This window comes from Acinonyx jubatus, chromosome A2, assembly GCF_027475565.1.
Source record: "Acinonyx jubatus isolate Ajub_Pintada_27869175 chromosome A2, VMU_Ajub_asm_v1.0, whole genome shotgun sequence".
Lineage (NCBI taxonomy): Eukaryota > Metazoa > Chordata > Mammalia > Carnivora > Felidae > Acinonyx > Acinonyx jubatus.
The window spans coordinates 161,439,382-161,465,644 of record NC_069383.1 but is presented as its reverse complement, the minus strand read 5'-3'; the positions used below and the strand labels follow the sequence as shown (position 1 = coordinate 161,465,644).

Sequence of the window (26,263 nt, the reverse complement as noted above, 5' to 3'; positions counted from 1 at the left end):
AGATGGGGAAACTGAGGCACGTACAAGCGGTATCGGCCCAAGGCCGCAGGGAGCAGACACCTGTCTTTTCCATCCTGGACCAGGACCGGGCGGACCCGATGCCACCACTTCTCTGATACCTGCTCATCCTTATGCCCCCACTCTACCCACACGCTCACACCCCGGCAGACTCCTGCTCGTTGAGCCCACACCCAGACATCCTACGCCTCCATGAGCCCCCGTACAGGGGGTGAGGCTGCCTGAGCGTCCCCCCATCACCGCGTAGTGATGCAACCTGTACAAGCCCTTTGGGGGGTGTGCGTGCGTGCACGCGTGTGTGTGTGTTGAGGGCGGGGTGGGGGGAGGGTGTGTGTGTGCGGCGGGTCCTAGGAAGGTCTAACGCCCATATAAACCCCAGGGTTGCTGGCATCAGAGGAACGCGGGCGGCCTGGGCCAGAGTGAGGAGGCCCCAAGAAATCGGGCGGCAGTAGAGAGAAACCAGAGCACCCGGCCCAAGGAACGCGGGAGGCGGCCGGCACCGCGCGGGAAAAAGCCCTATGCGGGGGCCGAGGGCGGGTGTTTTTCGGTAACTAGGCCGGGGTGGGGCGGGGCCACGGAGGCTCCAGCCCCGCCCACCCCTCCTCTTCACCCACCCCCTTGAGTCGGCTGGGGCCGCCAGGGGGCGCTTTAGGAACGCGGAGCCGTCGAGGAGGGGGCGCGGTGGGTTTGGGCTCGCAGGTGGGAGGGGCAGCGCGGGGTCTTGATTCCCAGGAGGGCGCAGTGGAGCGCCTGGGGTGGGAAAGGGATCCCCCGCAGGGCTCTGAGGTCAGAATGGGGAGAACGGCCACTTGAGGAGGGGCTCTGTGGCTGCGGGTATCATCGGTCTTAGGGTACCGATTACTGTCTCGGGGAAAAACTTCAGGTCTTAGTTCCTTAGAACGGCTTTGTCATGGGGAGGGGGGGCTTCTTCAGCTTTCTGGAAAGAGGACCCGGAGCAGGACTGGGAGGACCCCACAATCATCAGTGGGGTGGGAGGAGATCGTGGGCCGCTGTCACCGCCGTCTTGGGTAGTGCTGTAACTCTTAATTCCCTGGAGGGGGATCTGGGGGCGGGGTGCTTCTTGGGGACCCAGATTCATGGAAGATGCGCCGTCGGGGTCTCTGGAGTAGGGGTGGGAAACGGCTAATTAGGGGGCAGCTACTCTGGGAGTTTCCTTCAAGGGCTTCCTTGGTGAGGGTACATCTTGGGGCCCTGCCTTCCGGAAGGGAACCAGGCAGGACCTGGGAGCCTGGCAGTAAAACCAGATCCTCAACCGAGCGTGGGGCGCTGAAAGCCGCGGGTACTGGCGTCGGGGGCGCTGTACCTCCTTTCCCAGAAGGGGGCCCTTGTGGGGACGTCTTGGGGCCCCGGCTTTCCCAGAGGGGCGCCGCCGTTGTCTCCGGGGCCCGGGGAGATCACCTTCACCTCTGCACCCCAGCCACCTGCGCTCCTCCCGCCCCCCCCTCTTAGGCGGGGGCGGCTCCCGTCCCGGGAAACCCGAGCCACCGCCCCTGGCCCCGCCCCCGGCCCCGCCCCCGGCCCCGCGCCGGCCAAGCCGTCCGCGGCGGGAGCGGCGGAGGCGGCGGGAGAGCGCGCGGTGGAGCCGCTCCGAGCGCCCCGGCCCCTCGCGCCGCAGCCCCGGAGCCCAGCGCCGCGCTCCCAGCCCGCCCGTGCCGTCCGTGCGCCCCCGCACCCAGCGCTCTCGGAGCCGCCGGCCGTCCAGGGCACCCCCAGCCCCAGCCCCAGCCCGGCCGGGATGGCCGCAGCCCGCGGCTGATCGAGCCCGGGGGGGCCCCATGGGCCGGCCCGCGCCGCGTCCCCTCCGCGGCCGCCCCCTCCGGCCCGGGCCCCCCCGGGCGCCGCGGGCCCAGGCGGCCCGGATGGCGGTCGCGGCGGCAGGGGCAGGGGCTGGGGCCGGCGCGGGCGGCAGGCGCGGCCACCACTAACGGGTAGTCGGGCACCCCGAGCAGGTAAGCAGGGGCAGAGGGGGACCCGCAGGGCACGGGTGGTGGGAGGGGGGACCGGCCCCCTGGACGGAGGTTTGGGAGCTTACTGGGGCTCGGGATAGACCGGTGGCTTCCCTCCTCCAGCCATGAACCGGCATGTGTATGAATGTGGGGTCAAGGGGGCGACAGGTCCGCGCACGGCCGGGGGGAGAGGTGGGCAGGGCGATCTTAGGTGCCTCTCCAAGCCAGGATCTGGCCAGGGTCCTTGTCCGACGGGACGAGAGCGCCTCCGCCTCCTTGGACCCCCAAGCGTGCGTCTGAACAGGGGTTGAAGCGGGGGCAGCCGAATCCTCTCCCCAGCCTCTAGGAGAGCGAGACCCAGACAGCCGCGCTGCCTTGTGGTGTGCACGGGGCTGTGGGGGGCGGGCATTCGGATCCGCAGACCCCAGCCGGGGAGCTGCCGTCGCGGCCCAGCTGCCCGCAGAAGTAAACATCTGTCGGTGGTGCGTTCCAGCCGCCGCCGCCTCCGGGGACACGGTGTCCTCCGGTAAGGGCCCGGCGCTCTCGGCTCCTGGAGCCGCCTGTTCAGCCACAAGAGGGCGCGAAACCCTTATTTGGGGGGGGGGGGGGGGAAGGGTAGTCCCTTAAGGGCAAAGCCTGGATTTGAAGGAGAGGGGGCCGTGCCTTCCTTGCTTTTTAGAAAAGGCATTTCTTGCTCAGGATCGTCTCACAGCTCTCCCGGAAGGTGCAGTTTGTGGGCTAGGCGTCATTAGGCAGAAGTGGCTGCAGACAGTGGGCGGATTTGGGGTGGGACTGGAGAAGGCCACCGCCACTTCCAAGGGTTGGAGCGCCACTACCCTCCCCCCAAGAAACAGCGTGCACTGTGGTGTCGTCACTTGCTGGGCTCAGCGGGCCTGTGGTGACCTGCAAGTCTGGGACCCCAGCCTGGATCTGGGGAGCAGGGCCAGGGTCCTGGGAGGCGGGGGGAGGGGGGGGGGTTGCTGGAGGCCAGACCCCTGACTTTCCTCACTCCCGCCTGCCCGCCCTGCCCTTTCTCTGCCCAACATCCTCCCCTCTGTGTTCCATGACACTCTTTGTCTGTCTTCAAGTGCCCCAGGCTGAGGAAGCCCCAGTGGGGCGTGACTGGTCTAGGCGGATGTCAGTGGAGGGACGACTCCCAGCTTTACCAGTTTACCCCCACCCTAACCCCTTGCCTTGGGGCCTTTTGGACACCCCTCCCCATTCCCTTCATCCTAGGATTCCTGAGGTTCAGGGTTCTGAAGGCCCCCACCCCCCACCCCGGGCTTTATAGACCACTCCCAGTGACGAGCTGCAAAGAGCTAATTCTAGGGGTACAGGGAAGAAAAGGAAACACCCCCCTCCGTGGCAGGGCACACTGGCTGAAAGTCTGCCATCAGTGCTTGTCCCCTTAGGTTTCAGGCCTCAGTTTTTGGGAAAGGAGCAGAGGATATAGCTTTCAAGAGTCTGGGGCAGGAGAAGAAACGAGTTTCCAGCCAGGCACAAGGACACAATCAAGAGATTGTTGCCACAAATGTTTGTTGGAGGGTGACGGTGTGGCTGACTGTTGGTGTCAGGGCTCCCGGGCCTCGTCCTTCGAGGAAGACAGACGTACACCCAGGGTGGAGCCCAGAGTGAGGAGCAAAGGGTCTCCTTCAGGATAGGAGGATCAAGGGAAACTTCCTGGAAGAGGGGCACTGGGGCTGGGGCTGTGAAGGATAAGTAGGAGTTTTCCAAGTGGGAAAAGAAAGGGCATTCCAGGCAGGAGGAACTGCACATGCAAAGATCTGGAGGCAGAAAATGGCACTGCCGGTTTCGGAAGCTCCAGGGTGTCTAGGTGAGTGTGGGAGGGAGAGGCTGTTCTGAAAGGTTGGCACAGGGAGAACTGGGCTGGGGCATTCAAGGACGGATTCCTGGAGGTTAGGGCTGGAAACACAGAGGAGAGAGGAATGGGCCTTTCATGCCTCTGGCATCACTGGGCCCAGCCTTCTTTGCTGAGGCTATAGATTCCTCTGCAGATGCATCCTTCCTGGTCCCCAAGGTGGAGCAGGGAGTCTGGGCCTCTGGGGGGAGGCCCACGTGGGGAGATGGAGGGAAGATGGGGTCTTCACTCTGCTTAGTGAGCACCAAGTAAGCATTGGGCAGGCCCAGGAGGAGGCTGGTTCTCCCCAGTTCACAGCTGAGGACACTCAGGCTAGGCTAGCCAGGGGATCGTTCCTTCATGCTCCACGGATCTCCCAAGCATCGAGCTACTATGTGCTGGGTTGAAGCACAGGATCAGACAAGCCTGGTGCCTGATACACCTGGGGGTGGGGGGTGGGGGTGGATGAGAGGCTCCCGATGAACCAGCCAGCCAGATCTTTGCGTGTGCAATTCCTGCTCCTTGGAATTCCCCTTCTTTTCCCACTTGGAAAACTCCTACTCATCCTTCACAGCCCCAGCCCCAGTGCCCCTCTTCCAGGAAGTCACCCTTGATCCCCCTATCCTGAGGTACACCCTTTGCTCCTCACTCTGGGTCTACCCTGAGTCTAAGTCTGTCTTCCTCGAAGGACGAGGCCCAGGAGCCCTGCCACCAACGGCCGCACCATTACTGTCCCCAGACGCCTTTGGGAGGTTACTTTCAGGGGAGGTAACAGCCACACTTGCACTTCAGCAAAGGTATCCAGGAGCAGAATGATCTTCCCTTCAAATCCAAGGGAAACCGGGCTTCGGGCTGTTGCCGGAAGAGATCAGACCAGGGGCTCCCGCCTGCCACAGGTGGGTCTCACTTCCCAGTTGGGGAAACCGAGGCCTAGAGAGAGGGCACCGTCTGAGGCTCAGAAGCTCAGTGTGTTGGGGACCTGAAGCAGGATTTGAACTCTGGGGACTCAGGTGCCCTGGTTCCCAGGAAATCAGCGTTAGGGTTTGAGTCACGCCTGAGGTCTGTGCCTCTGGTCCCCCTTCTGTCTAATGGCCAGCTTGGAGTGGCACCGTCCTGGCTACTTGCAGAGGACCCACGTCCCTTGCGCCACCCTCCGGGCCCCACACCAGCTGCTCAGCCGTGCCAGGCCTAATTAGGATGATCCTGTTATCCCACCCCAGGGAGCCCCCTCCTGCCCGCCCCGGACGCCTGCAAGGCCAGCCCCGGGCCAGCCTGGCCAGTCTGGTATGGTCAAGGTGGGAATTTTACAGGCCAGCCGCACGCAGAGGGCGGGGCCGGAAGAGGCGAGTCTGAAAAGCTGGTGACCCCAGCGCACAGGCTCCCCAGCCCGGCCTCCCTGAGAAGACACCTGCGTAGCCGCAGGTTCTGGAAGAGGACTCCAGGCACCGGTGGGGAACCGAGCCCCGGTCCCGCGGGTCCCACGGCCCCATCGTCTCCCCGCCCTCATCTCCCCACACCGTCCCCCGACTCCCTCCGCTCCTCACACTGGTCGCCCTCAACGGGCCTGGCCCTGCTTCCATGATCCTTTGCTCCTGCAGCTTCTCCACCTAGAACACTCGCTCCAAGTCTCCACTTGGTCTCAGCTCCAATGCCGCCTCCTCTGAGAAGCCCCCCTTGCCCACTCCACCTAAAGGCCGCCCCCCCCCCCGTCACTATCGCTTTGCCTTGTTTCGTTTTGTTCTTGGAACTGCCAGCATCTTAATTACCTTGTTTATTTCTCACTTGTGACCCCCCCTCCCTGATTGGATGGGGAGGAGCGTGGCAGGGGTGCGGCCCAGGTTAGCCTTGGTCAGCCCGCGTTCTCCGCCGGGTGCCACACACAGTAGGCACTCCGTAAGTGCTGATGTGGCGTGTGGGGGGCAGAGCTCAGCCCGGCACACTGGGTTTGCTGCCATGTGGGCACTTGACTCGCTATTTCTGCGGTGCTGCGTGTCTTTGCCAAAGCCTCTTACTCCTGTGGATTTCAGCCCCACCTTCTCCCAAACAGCAGGACCTGTCATGCCCTCCCACTGCCCCCCTGCCCCTCAGCGTTACCCCTGCTACCCAGGTCCCAGGGACCGTGGAGGCGTTCGAGAGAACAAGTTCAGAGTCAGACCTAAGTTCAACCTCAGCTCAGCCACTTATTTTCTGCGTCACCTTGAGCAAGGTGCTCTATGTCCCTGCTCCTCAGCTTCCCCGTGTGGGAAATACCAACATCTTTTCCAAGGTCTGTGGGCACAATTAAACACGTGGAGAGCACTTAGCACACTGTTTGGCACTAAATTAACATAACAGCCCACGTGGCAGGGCGTTGATGTTGTTGTTGTTATTAGAGAGGTCATACGGTACAGTGAGGAAGAGTGTGGAGGGGGCATCGGGGCTGGGACTTTGAGGGATGAGGAGGAGTTTGCCTGACCATCTGTGTTCAGATCTCAGCTTGGCCACTTACACTCTGCTTGACCTTGAGCCGATACCTTCACTTCTTTGGACCTCGGTTTTCCCAACTACGAAATGGAGAGAAAATAGTCCATACCTCACTGACTTACTATGAGGAAAGTGCTTAGAACAGCGCCAGTAGGGGGCGCCTGGGCGGCTCTGCGGGTTAGGCCTCCCACTCTTGATTTCCACTCGGGTCATGATCTCACCACGGTTGAGATCCAGTCCCGCCTGGGGCTCCAGCAGAATGTGGAGCCTGCTTGGGATTCTCTCTCCCTCTCTCTCTCTCTCTCTCTGCCCCTCCCCCACTCGTGCTCGCTCACTCACTCCATGAATGAACGAATGAATGAATAAAATAAAATAAAATAAAATAAATAAATGAAAAGAAAAAGAAAGAGGGGCGCCTGGTGGCTCCGTCGGTTAAGCGTCCAACTTTGGCTCAGGTCACGATCTCTCAGTTCCTCAGTTCGAGCCTTCCATCGGGCTCTGTGCTGACAGCTCAGAGCCTTCTTGGGATTCTGTCTCCCTTCCCGCTTGCACTCTCTCTCTCAGAAATAAATAAACCTTTTGAAAACATTAAAAAAAAAATCAACAGCGGTAGGCTTCTTCACTAGTGCTGGTGTTAGCTATTCTTATAGTCACTCCACCAGCACAGGTGTCCCCAGAAGTCACTCTGTCTATACATCCATTGGCTTCGCTTGGGTGAAGACAGACCCGGAGCCCCTTAAGTCAAGCTCAGAAGCTCAGACTTGATTCTCAGAGTAGCAGGGAGCCAGCGATGGTTCTAGCAATCAGGCAACAGAGAGCTTCTGGCTTGGGGGAAGCAGAGAGGCCTGGGCCCCCACCTCTGGCTGGGCCTGGAAGGTTGGCTGGGGGTGTTTGTGACTGCACCCCCCCCATGAGGCCGCCCCACAGGCTGGCCCCCAGCCCCTGCAGACGCAGCATCGGAACCAGCTGTGCTAGCCAGATGTTCCTGGTTTACCCCCAGATGTGTGTCGCCGGCTCGCGGCTGCCCTGGCTTCCCCACCTCCACCAAGGGGCGGGGCTGGGCCCTGGGGCCTCCCAGGGAGGGGGCACATTTTTGTGGGCTGCGGAATTTGTTTCTTGTTTTGCAGGACCATTGAGTCCTGCCTTGAGAGAACCTAAGTCCTGCCCCTGCTGGGACCTCAGTTTCCCCATCACTGGGACCTCCAGGAGCCATCATCTAGGGGGACGGAGAGGAGCCGGGCTGCCCTAGAAACGGGCCCGGCCACCAGCCCTGGAGCTGTCCGCGCGGAGGGAGGAAGCGTGCCAGCACGTTGTCTGAGGCCCAGCCTGCTGCCATCGGCCGGGCCTGCGGGACTTCACTGAATTAGATGGCCCTCCAAATGTGGGAGGGTGTCTCGGGCAGCTCGTGGTACGGATGGGGAAACTGAGGCTCAGAGCGGCAGCAGCTGGCCCCATGGCATCCAGCAGGGAGGAGGCAGAGCAGGGATCGGAAATCAGCCTGTCTAGAATCTAGAACCCCGGATCCGCAAGCCTCTTCTCACAAGCTCACCCATACGTGCGGGCCGCCCACACATCCGTCCTCATGGCTGCTCGGCCCGTGGGCAGTGACGACGGTCCCAGCAGCCACCGGTCAGGCTCCCCTGGGTCCTCGCTAGTGTTCTGGGTGCTGAGTGGCCCCCTTCGGGGAGATGCCCCCCCCATAGGAAGGTCGGGGATGTGTCCAGGGGTGAGGTGGAGAAGGACAAGGCTGGACGTGGAGGGAGGCACCCTGTGAGCAAAACTATGGGGACTGCAGAGCTGGAGCAGGTGCGTGCCGTTGTGAATAGAAATACTGAAGCCTGCCTGCCCTTGCCTTGAAAGAACCTGGCCCAGGCTGTCCTTCCCAAATCCCCCAGTCCAGAGAAGACAGCTGTGGACCCAGACGCTATGCCAGCAGGACTGGGTAAGAGGGAGGGACCCACGGCTGGGGATCCAAGAGGGGAAGCAGGGATGGCTTCCCAGAGGAGGGCATGTGGGAGCCAGGGCTCTGAAGGATGAGTAGGAGTTTGCCAGATGCAGGCAGGCCCCGCTTCTAGGCCTCCCTCGGACTGCAGAGATGAGTGGACGGAGGGAAGGGTCCCCTCCCAGCCTTCCTCTCCCTGGGAAGGAGCATGAAGCAGGTACCTCCCTGAGGCCAGGAGTTCTGCAGGAAGCAGGCTGTTGATCTTAGGAACACATATGCCTGGCCTGCGTCTCCTGGGAAGCTCCATGGACAGGTGGAGCCTCAGGGCGTTCCCTGGACACCAGGATAATGAGCAGCATTCTTGGCACTAGCACGGAAGCTGCTAGAAACACCCACATGCCCACACCCTCACCCCGGCTGTTCCTTGGGTGATCGGAAGCGCCTGTCTGGCTGTGTGACTTTGGGTTACTCATCACCCCTCTCTGAGTCTCCTCCCAGCCCTGGGCACGTTGTGGCCTCCGGCTAGATGTGGAAGTCCTCCTTGATCCCAGTGGCGAAGTTCGGACTGTCACGGCCCCTAAGAACGCTCCCGTCCCTGGGCAGTGAGGACTCTCCAGGGTCGGGATATTTTCTGAAGGTTGAGAAGAGACCGCTGGCCGGGCCCCGTCTGGGCAGCGTGGGAGGCACCCGAGCTGCGTGGCCCTGGGCCGTGTACCAGTCGTCAGGACGGGGCAGTTCGCTCCTGGGTCAGCAGCCTCCCTCCCGCTCACCTAACTCACGGCACTCCGCGTCTGTGCCGCTCGCTCGCCCCCGGAACGTCCAGAGCTGACCGCCTGGCAACACCAGCGGGTGTTCACACGCGTGCCCCCATGTGTGTGAGTGTGTGGCCGGGGTGTGTGAGTGGCAGGAGCAAGCACGGGCGGCCCCAGTTAGGCCCCAGGCCAGGATGCACACGCGGCTGGACACCCATGAGCCTGCAGGTATGTGTCCCTGGGCACGCAGAGGTCCCAGTGCGTGCGTGCAGTGCGTGCATGTGCGGCCATGCCCGTTCTCCGTGCAGCATGCCGGAGACGACGTGTGTCTTTCGGGAGAGTCTGAAAATGCTGGTGTGGGAGCCCCCAAGGGTGCAAGAGGCTAAGAACACCCGAGTGGCTGGGAGCGCGAGCGCTCGGGGGGGCGACAGCTCCCCGGATCGGGTGCAAGCGAAGCCGGCCTATCCTGGGTGAGGGCGTACCAGTGTGAAAGCGTGCAAGTGTTCGAGCCGGTGTGAGCGTGGCTGTCAGAGCGTGGGGGTGTGGGTGGCAACATGCCCCGGGGTGAGGGTTCGAGCACGTGAGTAGCGGGACGGAGTGACCCCCGGTAGTGATCCGTGCCGCGTAAGGGGCTGAGCTGGTGACTGTGTTCAAAAACGAGAGTGTCACCACGTTTTCAGGTGGGGGTGTGAACACATCCGAGTTACTGACCGTGTTTTTGTCCGTCGGTGTCATCTTGCTTGAGGAAGACTTGTGAACATGCCTGGGGGTGTAATAATGTTGCTGGATGTGTGTGAAAATGCCCCAGCCCATCAATGTGGTCGTCTTTGTATATGGATGTGAGAACAGCCACGCGAGTGAGCGGGATGGGGTGGTCGTGCGAGTCCCAACGTGTGTGGAAACGCCCGAGTGCGTGAGGCCCATCGATTCGAGGGGATGAGTGTGAAAACACAGAACATCAGTGGGACCGTGTTTGAGTGGCCGAGGGACAGCCGGTCCCAGTGGGCGCAGGCAGGCGTGTCTGGGTGTGTATGGGAGTGAGGACACCCAAGCGTGCCTCTGAGGACAAGAAGGCCGAGCGTGTGACCCCCCCACGTGTGCTGGGAGCGCACGGCCCCAGGTCCGGGGGCTCCACGACACCGAGAGGCTGATGGTGGACACCGGCCCCTCCCGGAGCCATCGGCCACACCCGCGGCACCCCTCTGGCTCAGGTCCCAGCCAGAGACAAACCAGTTGGGTGACCCCCGTGCTGAAAGGCCTATTGTTAGCAGCCGCTTATCAGCTGCGCCTACTGGCCCCCTCCATCCTCGGCCCTCTGCTTTCCGGCCCCCATCAGGACTCCGGGGGGTCCCGTGGCTCCAAGGACACCAGGGGCTCCCGTGGCCTGGCCTTCTCACGGCCGGAGTCCCATCGGGCCTGGCAGCGTCCCACCCCCTCACCCCCACCCGGAGGGAAGCCCTGAGCAGAAACAGAGGACTAGAGCCGGGCATCATGCAGGGGCCTCGTTCAGCCTCACAGGGAAACTGAGGCACCCCCCATCTCCCTGCCTCAAAACGTGGGTGTGAGAGCTGGCGGGGTGCTGGGCGTCCAGAGAGGGCCTTGCCCAGGTGAGGCCCACGGGGACCCAGCATAAAGCAGGGGCACTTTTAGAGCAAAGGGGCGCGGTGTGGGCACCTGACAACTTCGGGGGGGGGGGGTGTCTCCCGCTTGCTGTACAAATTTGACAATGAAATATTCTCCCCGCGGCCCCCCCCGCCCTGCAGGACCCGCCCCGGGCCCCTCTCTGGACTCCCCTCCCCCCTCACTCACTCTGTTCCAGCCACATGGGTCACCGCTGTTCCTCCCACGTGTCAGGCACAGCCCTGTGACCTCTGATCTCCAGGCTGGCCCCAGGTTGCTTGCACGCCCCCTGTGGGGGAGGAAGCTCATTCTCCACCAACACCACCGACAGCCGCGCAAACGGCCCTACCAAACACCCCCAAAGCGGCAAGCCCTCAGGATGACCCAGCATCCGCTCCCAAGCACAGCACAGCCCATGCGTGTGGGTCCTGCCAAAGACCCCGGGTTCGAATCCCAGATGCTTTCCTAGCTGTGCCCTTGGGTAAGGCCCTACCTGCTTTGGGCCTCATTTTCCCCAGCTGTAAAACGGCGACCATGGCGCCTCCTTCGTGGGCTCAGCACGGGGTCTGCTACACAGCAGGCGCTTAATTAATGTCCCCTGCTGCTGGGTGGCGGCTGTAGGTCCTGCGCCCGCGCCTCCACGGGGCGGGGGCGGGGGTGGGGACGGGGAGAGGCGGTTCCAGACGCCCTGCGCTTAACCACCCAGGGCGGCGCCCATGCAAAACCGAGGTGCAAATCTCACGCAAATCCCGGCTGCGCGCGGTGGCCGGCAGCACTAGCGGCCCGAGGTGCGCGCGCGGGGGTGCCCGGCACCCGACAGCCGCGCACAGGCGCTGCTGACCCGCGTCCAGCCCGGCTTTCAGCGCTCCGTGCAAATGTTTACACCGGGCCGGACGCCAGGCCCCGCGCGGGCCGGCACCAGACGGCCAGGCTGGGAATGTAAACCGGCGGCCGGCAGAGGTCCCGGCGCGGGTGGGCGGGGGTGCGCATGCGTCGTGAAACACCTACTGTGTGCACTCAGGGCGGACTCGCCTAGGCGATCCCAGCAGGGAGTCCTCGGTGCGCTAATGGGGGTGGGGTGGGGGGGGAGCTCAGGGCACTGTGGTGGCCCAGAGGGTGCACACCTGCGCCGCCCGGGGCTGGGGAGTATGAGCAGCCACAGAAGGTTTCCAAGGGGAGGCGCCCTCCAGGCGGAGACTGAGAGGGGAATGGGGGGCTTGGAGGAGGAGGGGAAGAGAATATTCTGGGAGGAAGGACCAGCTTGTGCGAAGCCTGGGGGTGGGTCGAGTGCAGCTGTGGTCCATGGATGCCCCTTCTGAGCATCAGTTTATGTGTCTGGGTGGGGGCGGACCCGGGCTCAGAGAGGGACAGGAAGTCACTCCCAAGGACCTCACTATGTGAGGAACAGTCTCAACCCCAGGGATCCTGCCTCCTAGAACGTGCTGTAAATCACCAAATCTCCACCACACCCTGGTCCCACAGTGCCCCCTGCTGGGAGTGGCCTCCTCTCCTTCCAGTCTTCCCCCAGGCTCACTGGGCTCCACCCACCCCAGCCTCCTGGGTGCACTGGCCAACCTCAGTCCAGCCTCGGGACTTTTGCACAGGCTGTTCCCCCGCCTGCGATGCTATTCTCTTCTGCCTGGCCAACTCCTACTATCGTTCAAGTCTCAGCTTTCCACACTCCTCAGGGGAGCACTGTGGGACCCCCCAGGTGGGGGTGGTTCCCCCGTTCCCCCTGGCACCCCGCCCACCCCGTTCCTTGGCAGCATTTTTCACAACCTTGTTCAGTGGCTCCTAGATGAATCATTTCTTTTTTTTTTTTTAATGTTTATTTATTTTTGAGACAGAGAGAGACAGAGCATGAATGGGGAGGGACAGAGAGAGAGGGAGACACAGAATCGGAAACAGGCTCCAGGCTCTGAGCCATCAGCCCAGAGCCCGACGCGGGGCTCGAACTCCCGGACCGCGAGATCGTGACCTGAGCTGAAGTCGGACGCTCAACCGACTGAGCCACCCAGGCGCCCCTAGATGAATCATTTCTATGTTATATCTGATCATTAAGCAGAAGTGGTTTGAAATCAGGGGCCCCACCATGTCCCCGGTGTCTGGCCCAGTGCCCCGTGCCCGTTTGTCGCCTGAAAGACGGACGGAGGCCATGTGGCTGCCCATCCCGTGCCCGCAGGCCGAGTATGCAGCGCTGGAAGGCGGCAGCCTTAGCCTCGGTGCTCTGCAGCTCCGTGCTCTCCATCTGGATGTGTCGGGACGGCCTGCTCCTCAGCCACCGCCTGGGACCCGCGCTGTCCCCACTGCGCCGGCCACCTCGCACCCTGGACGCCCGGATCGCCCGTCTGGCCCAGTGTAAGCCCCTCCCCGTCGCGGGTCAGATGGCGGGATCCAGGGGCGGGCACAACGGTGGAATTTCCGGCAGGGGCCACGGAGGCTTATTTAGATGGGGTGTAGGGGGTGCCAGTCTTCCCAGCGGCCTGGCAGGGGTGGCATGGGGGCGGGGGTGGTGGCTGAGAACCGGGTGGCGGGGGGTCTCTTGGCTCAGCTGTCATAAGGAATTAGGCTCTGGCCCTGAGGGGACCAGGGGACCAGATGGAGATTAGACCTGGGCATCGGGCCCGGAGGCCCCCACCGCACAGCGGGGAGTGTGTGGAGACGGAGGCTGCACCCGAGTCCCCACTGACCTGCCCGGTGGACAGAGACCAAGCGGAGGGGGAGACACGGGAGACCTAGAACTGGGGAGAGAAACAGAGGCATAAAGGCTCAGAGACAAAGAGACAGGAGTTGGGAGAGATGACATACTAGAAGGCGGGGGATGCAGACTTGAAATACGGCCTCCCCCCCGGAGGGGCGTGTCCCCCACGGCCCAACTCCCCACTCCTTCCAGGCACCTGCCCTCTGCCCTCCTGCCAGGCATGGGCCTGGCATGGGTCCCACTTCTTGTGTGCGCACGCGCGCACGTGTCCACGCGGAGCCGCGCGGATGACCGAGGTGTACGTCTGGGCGCGTGCAACGGGCCTGTGGGTGGGGCGACGGGCACGCCTGCGTGCAAGTCCTCGCCGGCCCTGTGGGCCCACACAATCCTCCTTTCTTGTGCTTACAATGGACAAGGGTAGCCGGCGGCACGGGCTCCACTTCCGTCGGCCGCTTGGCCGCTTCTTCCTGCGGCGTCAAAGAACTTCCAGGACACGGGTCCCAGACTCCCCGGATGAGGCCCCAAAACGCTAGTGTTCCAGAACCCGAGGGCACAACACCCATGGTGAAATCTCAGGCACCGGGAAGGGGCTCGGTCCGTGGGCCGGTGATTTCCTCCCTGGACCCCGTCCCTGGGCACAGCCCTCCTAAGGGAAGGAGTGACCACGGACTCCCCTCAGAGCCCCAGTGTTAGGCCCCGAGACCAATGCGCTGATGGCGAAATTTCACGGTTGGGGCGGTGGGAGGGGGAAGGGCAGAAGCTGCTGCTGACCTCACCCCTATGTTCCAGCCCCTGTGCCGGTGGCCAGGCCTGCTGGAGGGAGGCAGGGCAGCAGCACCAAGAGATTATTCACTGTTTATCTGAAATTCAAATTTAACTGGGCATCTGTGCTTTATCTGGAAAACTCTCTCAATGTATACCTTAGGGCTGGGCACAACACGGTGGAATTTTAGGCAGCATTAAGTGAGGTAGGCCTGAGCCTGACCCCAGAGCCCCCCCAGTCCTGCCCTGGACTTCAGGAACTGGATACATGATGCTCATTGGATCCACGCTTTGCACTGTCCAGCCTCAGCCAAAGCAGGGACCCGACGAGCCTCCTTGAGCAGAAGGGGACACCGAGGCCCGGAGCAGTGCCATCACCTACCTGAGTTGTACAGGGCTGAAAGTGGCAGAACTAGGGTTTGACTCCTGAGACACCCCCCCACCCCCCGTGGGAACAGACAGACTCTCCCACTTGGGCCACGCCGTGAGCTATTTCTTTGCAAGCCGGGGGTGCCGGCCTGGGGGCCCTTAGGGGGCTAAACTCAGGATCTCCTTTCCCAACCACAAGTATGAGGCCGCCTGTGGAGGGCTTGGGAACCCCTCCTGCAGTCCCACAGTCCGCACCACCTGCCACTGCCACGTCTATACTTCTGTCCTGAGGCTGCAGGGTACTGGGGCAGGCCCAGGCGCTTGGGAAATCAACTTAGGCTACGGGGCCCTGGCGATCGGTGACTCGGGGCACCTCCCGGAGACCGTGGGAGAAGAGGACTGGATGGGGGCCAAACTTGGGCACACGATGGAGGCGGGAAGAAGGCTGTTTGGGCTCGTCTCTGCCTCTGCCACCTGCTAACAGTGTGGCCTTAGGCAAGTCTCTGTCGGGTTGGATGCGCCATTTCCTTACCTGTACCACGGGGGTGGCTGTGACATTAGGTGGTGCCACGCGCAAGGCCTCACATGCAGGCCTGCTGCTCCTCTGCTCGTGCTGAAGCCCAAACTTCTGACTCAGTACTGTGGATGGAGAAACTGAGTCCCACCACGCAGTGGAACAGGAGGAACGGGGCGGCGAGGGGGAGGGAATTGGGGGTGGGCCCCAAAGAGTGACGTAGAGACTCGTTAGCAGCTCAACCAAGGGTGAGCAAGGGTGAGCGGTTGAAGCCTGGTGTGGAGCTCCCCAACACTGGCCAGAAAGGGTGTGCCGGTTCCCCGGGACAGCCCAGCATAGGGGTGGGGCCAGCGGGGGACCCAATCAGGGACAGGGATTTGGCCCAGGATACCCCCCCCCCCCAGCTGAGTGCTCCCTTCCTTCCCTGCCAAGAGGAGGGAGCAGCTCTGTGAAAGGGAAAAAGTCCCAGTGCAACGGTGCTTAGGGACAGGGTGCACAGAGAGGGTGGAGAGGGGGGGTGGGGGGATGCGACAGCTGCGCCAGCACCCCAGCGCGGGGCTGTTTTTGCCGGGGAACAGCGAGGGTCCGGCGCGCTCCCCCAGCCACCCGCTGACGCAGCCCTTTGTCCCCGCAGATCGCGCACTGCTGCAGGGCGCCCCGGACGCGGTGGAGCTGAGCGAGCTGACGCCCTGGGTCGGAAGGCCCCCGCGTCCGCGCCGTCGGGCGGGGCCCCGGCGGCGGCGCGCGCGTGCGCGGTCGGGGACGCGGCCGTGCGGGCTGCGCGAGCTCGAGGTGCGCGTGAGCGAGCTGGGCTTGGGCTACGCGTCCGACGAGACGGTGCTGTTCCGCTACTGCGCAGGCGCCTGCGAGGCGGCGGCGCGCGTCTACGACCTGGGGCTGCGGCGGCTCCGCCAGCGGCGGCGGGTTCGGCGGGAGCGGGTGCGCGCGCAGCCCTGCTGCCGCCCGACGGCCTACGAGGACGAGGTGTCCTTCCTGGACGCGCACAGCCGCTACCACACGGTTCACGAGCTGTCGGCGCGCGAGTGTGCCTGCGTCTGACCCTACCTCACCGGCGCCGGCGCGACGGCGCCCACCGTCCCGCCGGGCAGGCCCCGCGGCCGCAGACTGCCCCTGCGCAGACGATGCCGTCGAGGCCCCAGGACTGTCCAATACCCGCTCCAGATAAAGTGTGGAAAGCGGAGCGTTGCGTCGTGATTCCGCGTGCCGGGGGTGCCCACCTCTCCGAGGGACCCGAGGGCGGGGGGAGTAGGCGCCAGCTGCGCTGGGAATGGGGGCGGGGGCGGGCTCCACCTGCTGGATGGTGGGAGGATCCCGTGGGCTTTGGGGGAAAGGAGGTGGACAAGAGGGTCCTCCTCCCGTGGGATAAAGAGCCGAGTGGGGCGAGTGGGGGCAACGTCGGCCGGGACCGTCCTTCCCACTCGCCTGCAGGTCCCCGGGCCCCTTCCCCGACGTGTCCCTCGTCCGCTGCCCCGTCGGGCGAGCTTGTGGGTGGGAAGAGAGAGCCCAAGGCGGATGACGAGTCCGAGGTCCAGGTGGACCCGGCCTCCCTCCCCTAAAGGGCCTCCTCAGGCCGGTGGGCCCCCACCGGAGGGAACGGAGCACTATCTCCTTCACTAGCTAAAAATATATGCGCGCTGCCTATCTCCCTGTGGGGATAGGTCTGGGGCGGGCGCCAGCCCTGTCCAGCCCGAATCCGGCGCCTGCCCGGGCAGAGCGCGTCCCGGGGGACGTAGGTCCTGGGCCCATAAAAGCCCTGGCCGGAGCTCCGGGGGGATTTAACAACGCGTCCCCTGGGAGGACAGAAAAAGCCCGGCGCGCTGTTGAGGTTTGCCCGCGGTGTCACCTTGATGCTTGGCAAGCCTGGGACACCCCAGGGTGTTGGGTTCCCAGACCGTAGGGAGGGGTGGGGGTCCCAGGCTTGGAGGAGGGCAGGGCAGGGGGCGGGTGCTGGGCCCCTAGACTGGCACACTGGACCAGAGGGCGTGGACCGTGGCCTCCTGGACCTCCCAGTGAGGTTCTGGAGGGGCAGCCCCCTCCCCACCCCAGACAGCCTTCCTGAGGATGTGCTGCCCTCTCCTCTTCCCTCACCCCCAGCTCCACCGAGGCTCCCTAGGGCACAGCCCCTTCCCTCCTTCACTCTTCCCAGAGACGGGCCCTGTCCTCTCCCACACAGCAGAGCGCAGGACCACCTTCTAACACCGTGTCCCTCCCAGACCCAGTCCCGTATCCCGAAGCTGGAGGGACCAAATCAGAAGGTGCCCCAGGAAGGTTCATCCAGCTGGCCACACTGAAGGCAGCTAACGGGCAGGACTGCCAGGGTCCCCGGGGGCAGGGCGGGCAGCCAGGCCCCAGCCCATGGGTGGTCTGCCTGGAAGGAAGTCTCAGAGCTGAGGCTGGATGGGGTGCCCACCCGTGCAGTCTTCTGGCTCTGAGGTTTGGGGTGGTGGATTCCTGTTAGTTTGGGCTGACTCAGCTCAGCCATGGCAGAGAAGCAGCCGGGGTCCCTATCTGCTTGGAGCAGAAGCCAAGCCTCAGTTTCCCCATCCCAGATGGCCTTGAGCCACAGAGACAGAAGGTGCTCAGCCCAGGATCCATAGTGGGAAAATCGACCTTGGAGCCCAGGTCTGTGGCCCCTGAAGCCCGATGACCGTGTGTGTGTGTGTGTGTGTGTGTGTGTGTGTGCACGCGTGTGTGTGGATGGAGGAGCGAGTGTGTGCATCCTGTCAGGACCTCCTGGCACCTCGGTTCCTCGTCTCCCACTCAGTTCCAGGATCCCAACCACAGGGCGCTGGCCCAGACCACCAGAGAATTGGAACATATACCCGACAGCCCCCACAGATCCCTGGGGCTGGGTTCCCTGTAGTGCACACGCACACACACACACGCACACGCACGCACTGAGACTGGGCACCTACATGGGGCTCGGCAGAGCAGATCACACACAGACGCCCGGCCCTCCCACATGCGTTCAGTCGTCACGGTCAAAACTGCGCGCTACGAGTGACACCTCAAGGTCACCGCTCATCTGTAAAGCACATGGGGTCTGGCTTTCGCCCACACACAGCGGGGACACTCACGCCAACGGTCACGCTCCCCGCCCCGCATGGTCGCCACATGTGACACAAGCCCGCCCGACTACTCGCACGGCACCACACCCGCCCCTCCCCCCTCCTTCGCCGGACAGCCCCCGGCCCCCAGTGACCCCCCAGGCAGCCCGGTCCCCACTCCCCACTGCCTGACCTCGGGGGCTTTTCCATCTTTTGACATCCGGGACCAGGCCATTCGTGGTTGTGGGGGACGTCCTGGGCACCCTAGGCTGTTGCACAGCATCCGTGGCCCCCCACCCACTCGAGGCTATCGCCCCATCTCCAGCTGTGACAGCCACAAGCCTCACGGCACCTGGCCGAGTGTGCCCTGGAGGGCAGAGCCACCCTGGGGTGAGAACCGCGGTTGTAAAAGAAGGGAGAAGACCTCGGTTTTCCTGGGAGCATTCCCATCGGGAGTCTGGTGCCAACATTGCCCGCCTGCCACCCCACAGGCGGTTAACAACAGCAGAGGGCAACCACAAGCAAACCCAGCAGAACCGCGTCCAGCGGGTGGGACCCCCAGGCCGGTTCCCCAGGGCCTGAGTGCCTTCGTGGGTGGGGTCCCCAGCGGGTGAGGCTCCTCGCAAGTGGGTGAGACCCCCCCCCCCCCGGGCGGGGAGGCCCCTGGCAGGAAAGGTGGCCCGGGCCGGTCTCCTGGCAGCAGAGGTGGCCAGCGGGTGAAGCCCCAGCTAAGCGAGCTCCCCGGCCACCCGCGTCCCGGCAGGCGTGTCCCCAGGGGTGTGGTGTGGGGCGACCCCCGCCCCGGCCCGGCCAGCTCACGTGAACCAGGCAGCTATGCTGGGCACAGTCTGGTAGGTGGAGTCCTGCTGCAGCCTCCAGCAGGCCTTGCAGAACATCTGGGCCCAACTGAATGACCGAGGTCGCAGCGTCTCCCTCCAGCGGAAGTAGCTCAGGTAGTGGGCGTGGTCCTTGTCCAGCGCCTGCAGGTACCGGCCCAGTTCCTCGGCGCTCTGGAAGTCGTGGACGTGGATGAAGGCGTCGGGGGGCAGGAACTGTTCGTAGTCACTCCTGCTGGGGCCCAGCACCACGGGCACGGCCCAGGCTTCTAGGGCGTTCCGCCACAGCTTCTCGGTGATGTAGTCGGGGTGCAAGGAGTTCTCGAAAGCCAGGTAAAACTTGTACCGGGACAGCTGCTGGGCCATGGCCTTCTCCGGCAGTGGCTTGTGGGAGCGCCCATACACGTCCACCTGGACGTGAGCTTTCAGCAGGTGGTAGTAACGCACCCTGGCTGAGTCTTCCCTCCAGTTGGACACCACCCAGGCCACCAGCTCCGTCTTGGCCGAGACGTTGACCACCGTGGAGGCCGGCTGGCCGGGCCACGGCTCCAGCCAGCCATAGGGTGTGAAGATGTCCGAGTCCCTGCGGTAGGACATGGTGAGGTTGAAGTATCCGTCCAGGGCCTTCAGTTGCGCGCAGTGGCTGGGCGATTCCATGCTGTACCAGACCCAGCGCTGGCCCGGCGGCCGTGGGGACGTGGGGAGCTGCTTCCTCGGGTTGTAGCTGACCTCGCGGTGATGCACCAGCACCGCGTCCGCCTGAGGGTACACGCTGCGGTCCGCAGTCAGCCGGCAGTCGGCCGTGCCCGGCCACAGCTCCGAGCAGCGGGACAGAGGCACGGGGCGGTTGAATGGCCATGTCCACAGCAGGAGCACCAGGGGCGGGCGGGCAGAGGACCCAGGGGGGGTCGGGCAGGGCGCCCCCTGGGAGGACACCATCCCTGAGGACCCGTTGGGAGCCGCGTCGAGAGCTTCTGCCGCATCGGCCCCCGACCTGGCGGACCACAAGGGCGTGTCTTGGGACACTCGCAGGTAAGAGAAGAAGCACAGAGCCAGAAACAGTTGCAGCAGCAGCCCGAGGAGACACTGTTGCCAGGGCCATCGGGTCTTGGTCCAGCCGAGTGCATCCATGGGTCAGAGCAGCTGGGAGGAGGGGGGAGTGGAGACGGCATCGTTGATAACAAAGGAGACAATCGTGGGTTACCCACGTGTCAGCCAGGTGACGTACGTGAGTCCTGAGGCTGGCACTGTTGTTACCTGTATTCTGCGGTTGAGGAAACTGAGGCCAGGTGACTCAGAGGGAGACAGCGGCATCGCTGGTGTCCCGGCAGACAGCGCCTGGCCCTGAGCCCAGTGTCTCCAGCCACCTGGCCGCATAACCTATGTGGGGAGGGGTCCCCAGGGAGGTGGCATTGGCCCCAAGGGCCCTCAGGTCCCACCTTGACCCTGCCCTTCCCATAGTGTCCCAGCCTCTTCCCCAGTGCCCTGGAGTGGAGGCTTGAACCCGGGGATCTGTCCAGGAGGGGTACAAAGGGCTTGGGTTTGAAGGTTAGGCGAGAGCTCGCCAGGTAGAGTAGAGCTTCGGGCACAGGGCGTTCCTGGCTCCTGGCCAAATCAACAGCCAATCCTGAGGTCTGCCGTGAACGGGGAGCCTGGCCGGTTTGTGGGGAGAGCAAAGGGAGTGCTTAGAGGTGCCAGCGTGAACCTGATGTTGGATTTACTCAGTGTTTCTTTCAGTAGTGCTCCAAGATAGCCCCTCTGGTCCCGTGCTGGGTGGTCCCGCCCGCATCCCTGCATTCCCGGATCCTTCCTGTGCCCGCCTGTGGTCACAAAGTCCTCCCAGACCGCAGACCCCAGACCCCAACCGCTAGAGCAGAAATCTAGAACCTTGTCTCTGCCCCAGCAACCTCCTTCAGCCCAGCCCCTCCCGTCCCCCGTTTTAGATGAGAAGACTGAGGCTTGGAGACACTGATGCATGTCTCGCCCAAGTACACTGAGCCACAGGCATCATGACCCAGAGCCCAAACCCTCCCTCTCGACATAACCCCCAACGCGTCCCCCACTCTGTCCACACATCAGGCACTGTCAGCAGGGCCCTCTGCCATCGGGGCAACGCTCTGTGTTTGCAGCCTCTGATCCAGTGGCCGCCAGCCCCGTAATGCTATGGAGCCTTTGAAATGTGGCCGTCGTGTCTGAGGAACAGAGTCTTTAACGCTAATTTCAATTGAAAAAGTGAGTCAAAAACCGCTTCAAAACAGAAAGTAGGGGCGCCTGGCTGGCTTGGTTAGTAGAGCAGGCGACTCTTGATCTCAGGGTCGTGCGTTCGAGCCCCGTGTTGTGTGCAGAGGTGATTTTAAAAAATCTTTTAAAAAATGCTTATTTATTTATTATTTAACGTTTATTTATCATTGAGAGACAGAGAGACACAGAGCGTGAGCAGGGGAGGGGTAGAGAGAGAGGGAGAGACAGAATCCGAAGCAGGCTCCAGGCTCCGAGCTGTCAGCACAGAGCCCGACAGCAGGGCTTGAACCTGTGAACCGTGAGATCATGACCTGAGCCGAAGTCAGACGCCCAACTGACTGAGCCACCCGGGCGCCCCTTGTCTCGCTACTCTTTTTAATACAGCTGGTAGAAAATTAAAAAAATTACGGGGGCGCCCGGGTGGCTCCGTCGGTTAAGCAACCGACTTCAGCTCAGGTCACCATCTCCCGGTTCGTGAGTTCAAGCCCGGTGGCTGGGCTCTGTGCTGACAGCGCTCGGAGCTTGGAGCGCCTTCCGGATTCTGTGTCTCCCTCTCTCTCTGCCCCTCCCCCGCTCCTGCTCTGTCTCGCCCCTCCAAAAATAAACATTAAACAATGTAAAACAAAATTAGGGCGTGTAGCACAGCAGCTCCGTTGCCGCTCAGAAACCTCAAGCTGGTTGCCTTTGCAGCCAATGGTCCTACCCCCTGAGGTCTGCAAAAAAGAACTGAAAGCAGGGACTCAAATATTTGTACACCTGTACTCCTAACAGCATGATTCACCAACACCATAATTTGGAAACAACCCAGATGTTCTCTGAGGGATGAATGGGTACACAAAATGAGGCCCATCCTCACCAGGGAATGTTAGTCTCAAAAGGAAGGATATTCGGATACCTGCCAGTAGTGTAACGAACCTTGAGGGCACTGCCCTTCTCTGGTGAGAGAAGCCGGACATAGATTCCGCCATCCTACTTCCACGAAACATGGAGAATAGGCAAATTGAGAGGGACAGAAAGCAGATTAAAGATTACCAGGGGTTTGGGAGGGTGGAAAGGGAGCCCGGAGTCTTTGCTACCTGGGATAGAGTTTCTATTTGGAGTGACCAAAAAGTTTTGTAAATCGATGTGTTGGCTGCACTGCCGTTGTGAACCGCACGCTTGAAAGTGGTTAAAACAGCAAATTTTAAGTCAGGTACCTTTTGCCACAATTTCTAACGTGATGTAACATTTTGACAGGCAATGTTACATTTTAATGTTTATTTATTTATTTTTGAGGGAGAGAGAGAGAGAGACAGGGACCCTTTACAGCCAGAACCACCCGGGCTCCCCTATTTTAAAATGTAACATCTGGGGGGGGGGGTTCTTGAGTGGCTCAGACATCAGACTTTAGCTCAGGTCATGATCTCACGGTTCGTGCGTCGGTTCGTGCATCGGCCTCTGTGCTGAGAGCTCAGAGCCTGGAGCCTGCTTTGGATTCTGTGTCTTCCTCGCTTGCGCTGCCCCTCCCCCACTAGCACTTTGTCTTTCTCTCTCTCTCTCTCAATAAATAAACAGTAAAAAAAAGTCATAAAATGACGTTAACTATTGAATTGTACACCTCAGATGGGTGAATCGTACTGGGTGTGAATTATAGATCAATGAAGCTGTTTCAGAAAATGTCCTCGGTGGCTGGCGGGCCAGTGCTCCCCGGGGAAGGGGGGGGTAAAGCTGTCGGGGCAGCGTGTAGCACCCGGCAGGTGGCCTTGAATGATGGAAACGAGTGGAGTGCAGAATCACGTATTCGTGCCAACACTTCTGGAAGGGAACCCAGCACACAGGTTTTCAGGAGATAGCCGAGACAGGACTGGGAAAGGGACAGAGCTTTGCCCATATGCTGCCGTGCGTCTCAGGGCTTCTGGCCCTGCACCAAAGGTTAATACGTAGAAATGTAGCGAAAATGATTATAGAAATGTAGCGAAAATGAATATAGCCGGTGCTTTTCAGTATGGGCCCTGGGTGTGTGGCACCCCTCCTGGGAGACAGGAGGTCCTTGGCAATGACCTTGAAGGAACACAGATTTGGTGGGGGGGAGACGGGGGGGGGGGTTTCCCACCCAAACTGAACCCAAGATATTTTTTTCTTGGAAACAGAATGAAAAATGCTCTTGTGCTATGAAGCCACACAGATCGGCAAAAAACAAAACAAAACAAAAAGCGAGCAAACAAAAACCACAAAGAAAGAAAGAAAGAAAGAAAGAAAGAAAGAAAAGAAAGGAACCAAATGAAAACCCAGCCCTAAACTTCCCTGCATTGTAAGTCCTTTTCCCACCAGACAGGCCAGAGAGAGTCCCAGGTCTGGAACTCCAAAGGGCTCCAGGTTACCAATGGAGGCCAGGGCACAGGGGTCTCTGAGGTCTGGCGAGGCCTGGCACCTACCTCAGAAGTTCCTGTGCCCTACCCCACCACCCCACCGCAGGCCCCCCTGGACTCTGGAAGGCCCCAGGAGGGCAGCCAGCAAGCCTCACCCAGGGGGGCATCCGATGCATTACGGCGGGGGTTAAATTTGCCCCAAGAGGCCTTACCTGGGGAGGGGTGGCTAGCAGCTGACCAGGAATTTGAGGACTGAGGAGAGCTGGTTCCTCAGGGTGTGGATTAGACAACGCCAGGGAGGAGAAGGAAATATACTTGTCACGGCAGCACGGCTCAGCCCAACCCCCAGAGCTCTCATCAGGTGACCCAGGGTGCCCCGTCCCAGGAGCCAGGCCATCGCCGAAAAGCGAACCGTGGGACTCCCCTGAACTCGGCTGTGGCACAATGATTGATAAGGACTGCACGTATATTTGGCCAAACGACCCAAATTGATTTTTCCAATATAGTTGGTCTTCATCCGTGGTTCCTGAAAATGCTTCGGGGCCATAAAAGTGAAATGGGTGTCTTGTCCTTCCATGAGGTGACTTTTGGACCCACCCGAGGGTGGGAGCCTGGTGCCAGGAGGTTGAATCAGCCTGCGCCCCGTGACTAAGGCTATTGTGCCTGTGTATAAAGAAGGACAGGGTTCGGAAAGCTTCCAGGTTGGTACGAAGGTGGCTGTAGGCCCAGTGTGGCTTGCCTGGAAGGGCAAAGAAACCCTAAGCCCTCCCTGGTACCTTGCCTTGTGCCTCTGTCCATCTGGCTCTTGATCCATACCCTTTATCATATCCTTTAAGGATCGGGTAAATGTTAAATGTTTTCTCGAGTTCTGTGAGCCGCTTTAGCAAATTAATGAAACCTTAGGAGCGGGTCCTTGGACACTCGTCTCTAGCTGGTGCGTCAGAAACACAGGTAATGGCCTGGGCTTGTGGCCGGTACCTGAAGTTGGGGGGGTGGGGTGGGGGCGGGGCAGGCTTGGAGCCGTGAGCCCCTAACTTTGTGGGATCTGATGCTGTCCCTGGGCGGATGGTGTTGGAATTGAATTGGATTCTCTGAGAACTGCCTGGTGTTATGTGTGTGGGAACCCCACCCCCCACATCGGAATCGGGTCCGGGAACGTGAAGAGTTGAATTCCCCTTAAGATCCTATCATGGATGGTATTAGAAGTTGGGGACTAGAGTCACTGCCTGGCCTCACCGGTGGCCCCGAGGCTTGTGTGGCTTTGGGCGTGCAGTGGGCCCATCCTTCAAGGGAAAAGGCTGACCTAAATCACTGGTTCTAGAAATGGGTTCTGTCCAGGGGTGGGCAGGGGTTCCCTAGAGGGTGGAGAGGGGCAGGTGAGCAGAATGTCCAGCTACCCATTAGTTCCCCCACATCCCACTCCTATGTTTAGCCCTTCAACGAACATTTCTTGACTTCTGGCTACATTCCAGGCCCCAGGGATATTGCAGGAAGCAAGTGGGTAAAAAAAAAAAACCATAAGGAAATCGTAAGCGAGCATAAAACTATAACTTGCAACCAGTGAGGAAGATGGGGTCTGGCCTGGCCTTCCTGGATGTGTGAGCTGTGACCTAAAGCCCCATAGGAGTTCTTTTTGTAAAAAGGAGGGAAGAGCTTTCTGGGCAGAGGAACAGCCTGTGCAAAGGCCCCGAGGCATCAAGGGACAGAGGAATGGAGGGATTCAGTAAGGCTGGGTCTTCCCGAGCAGGAGAGGAGGCCAGAGCTGGTGCGGAGGCCAGGCCACACGGAGCCGTGTGTGGCCATGGTCAGCCAGGCAGTGCTCGACACACAGGGGAGAGAGGAGGCAGGGAGACCGCAGGGAGGAGGCTGCTGCAGGCTGGTCAAGGCCTGAGGTCTGCCTCTCAGGTGTCATCCCATCCCTGTGTCCAGAGGAGACATCGTTTCCGTGAGGCAGCTTCCTGCTGCCTGGAGTGTTGTCATCCAAATGTCTAGCCATCCTGGGCCAGTGGGGCCGGTGGACGTTTGGGAGGCTGGAGGCCGCGCAGGGCCGGGCGTTTACAGAGGAGGCCGACCCAAATCTACTCCTGAAGTATTTGGTGACTTATTAAAATACAACTCACGGAGCTTTCAGTCTTAATGTCACCGTGTACTGGGACCACGGCCGAGCCTTGATATGGTGACACCTCAGCCTTCCCAGAGCCACGCTGCTGACGGGGAGACCAAGGGCCCGAGGAGCAGTCCTCGTCATAGTCACTTGGAATCTCAAATGCGCTAAGGAGCCTCTGGTAACTCATGCTGATCTGCCGGAAGCAAAGTTGTGCTCCCTGCCACCTTGTTACAGCCTAGTCGTCCTGCAGGCTACGGGGCCGATCTGTCCTCCAGGGAGCCTCCCCGGATTGCCTCCCCCTGCCCTCCCAGCCGGTCACATCCTGCTTCTGGCTCCCGCCGCTGCCGATGTTGCCCATCATAGCTTTGGCCACACTGTGCTGCTTTCCCTGCTGGGCCGAGAGCCAGGCCAGGAGGACACAAAAGCCGGAAGAACAAGACAAGCTTGAAGACAGAGTCAGAAATCAGGTTGCAGGGGCGCCTGGGGGGCTCAGTCGGTTGAGCCTCCGACTCTTGGTTTCGGCTCAGGTGGTGATCTCACGGTTCGTGGGATCGAGCCCCGCATTGGACTTTTCACTGACGGTGTGAAACCTGCTTGGGATCCTCTCTCCCTCCCTCCCTCCCTCCCTCCCTCCCTCCCCCACTTGCTCTCTCTCTCAAAACAAATAAACACTTTAAAAAAACCACAAAGAAATCAG

The 26,263-nt window shown here is 61.5% G+C and overlaps 2 protein-coding genes across 3 annotated transcripts; one reads left to right on the top strand and one right to left on the bottom strand.

Moving 5' to 3' along the window:
* Window positions 1-1,608: 1,608 nt before the first annotated feature.
* On the top strand, window positions 1,609-16,204 carry NRTN (neurturin). The gene is made up of 3 exons (XM_027049259.2): window positions 1,609-1,988; window positions 12,803-12,978; window positions 15,601-16,204. The coding sequence occupies exons 2-3, from the start codon at window positions 12,810-12,812 to the stop codon at window positions 16,023-16,025; spliced, it is 594 nt and encodes a 197-aa protein (XP_026905060.1). The 5' UTR covers window positions 1,609-1,988; window positions 12,803-12,809; the 3' UTR covers window positions 16,026-16,204.
* A 2,282-nt stretch (window positions 16,205-18,486) lies between these two features.
* On the bottom strand, window positions 18,487-23,953 carry FUT6 (fucosyltransferase 6). 2 transcript variants are annotated; one of them, XM_027049324.2, is made up of 2 exons: window positions 23,672-23,953; window positions 18,487-20,522 (listed from the first exon to the last, which is right to left on the bottom strand). In XM_027049324.2, the coding sequence occupies exon 2, from the start codon at window positions 19,999-20,001 to the stop codon at window positions 18,850-18,852; it is 1,152 nt and encodes a 383-aa protein (XP_026905125.2). In that variant the 5' UTR covers window positions 20,002-20,522; window positions 23,672-23,953; the 3' UTR covers window positions 18,487-18,849. The 2 variants fall into 2 exon arrangements, with proteins under 2 accessions (XP_026905125.2, XP_053076005.1); XM_053220030.1 differs by having other exon boundaries at window positions 18,487-20,013; window positions 23,672-23,950.
* Window positions 23,954-26,263: the final 2,310 nt, after the last annotated feature.

Bases quoted from the DNA above. Each gene is read 5' to 3' on its own strand.
- NRTN (XM_027049259.2), top strand. From the start codon at position 12,810: ATGCAGCGCTGGAAGGCGGCAGCCTTAGCCTCGGTGCTCTGCAGCTCC. The intron at 12,979-15,600 runs GTAAGCCCCTCC...TTGTCCCCGCAG, and splicing joins GATCGCCCGTCTGGCCCAGT to ATCGCGCACTGCTGCAGGGC.
- FUT6 (XM_027049324.2), bottom strand. From the start codon at position 20,001: ATGGATGCACTCGGCTGGACCAAGACCCGATGGCCCTGGCAACAGTGT.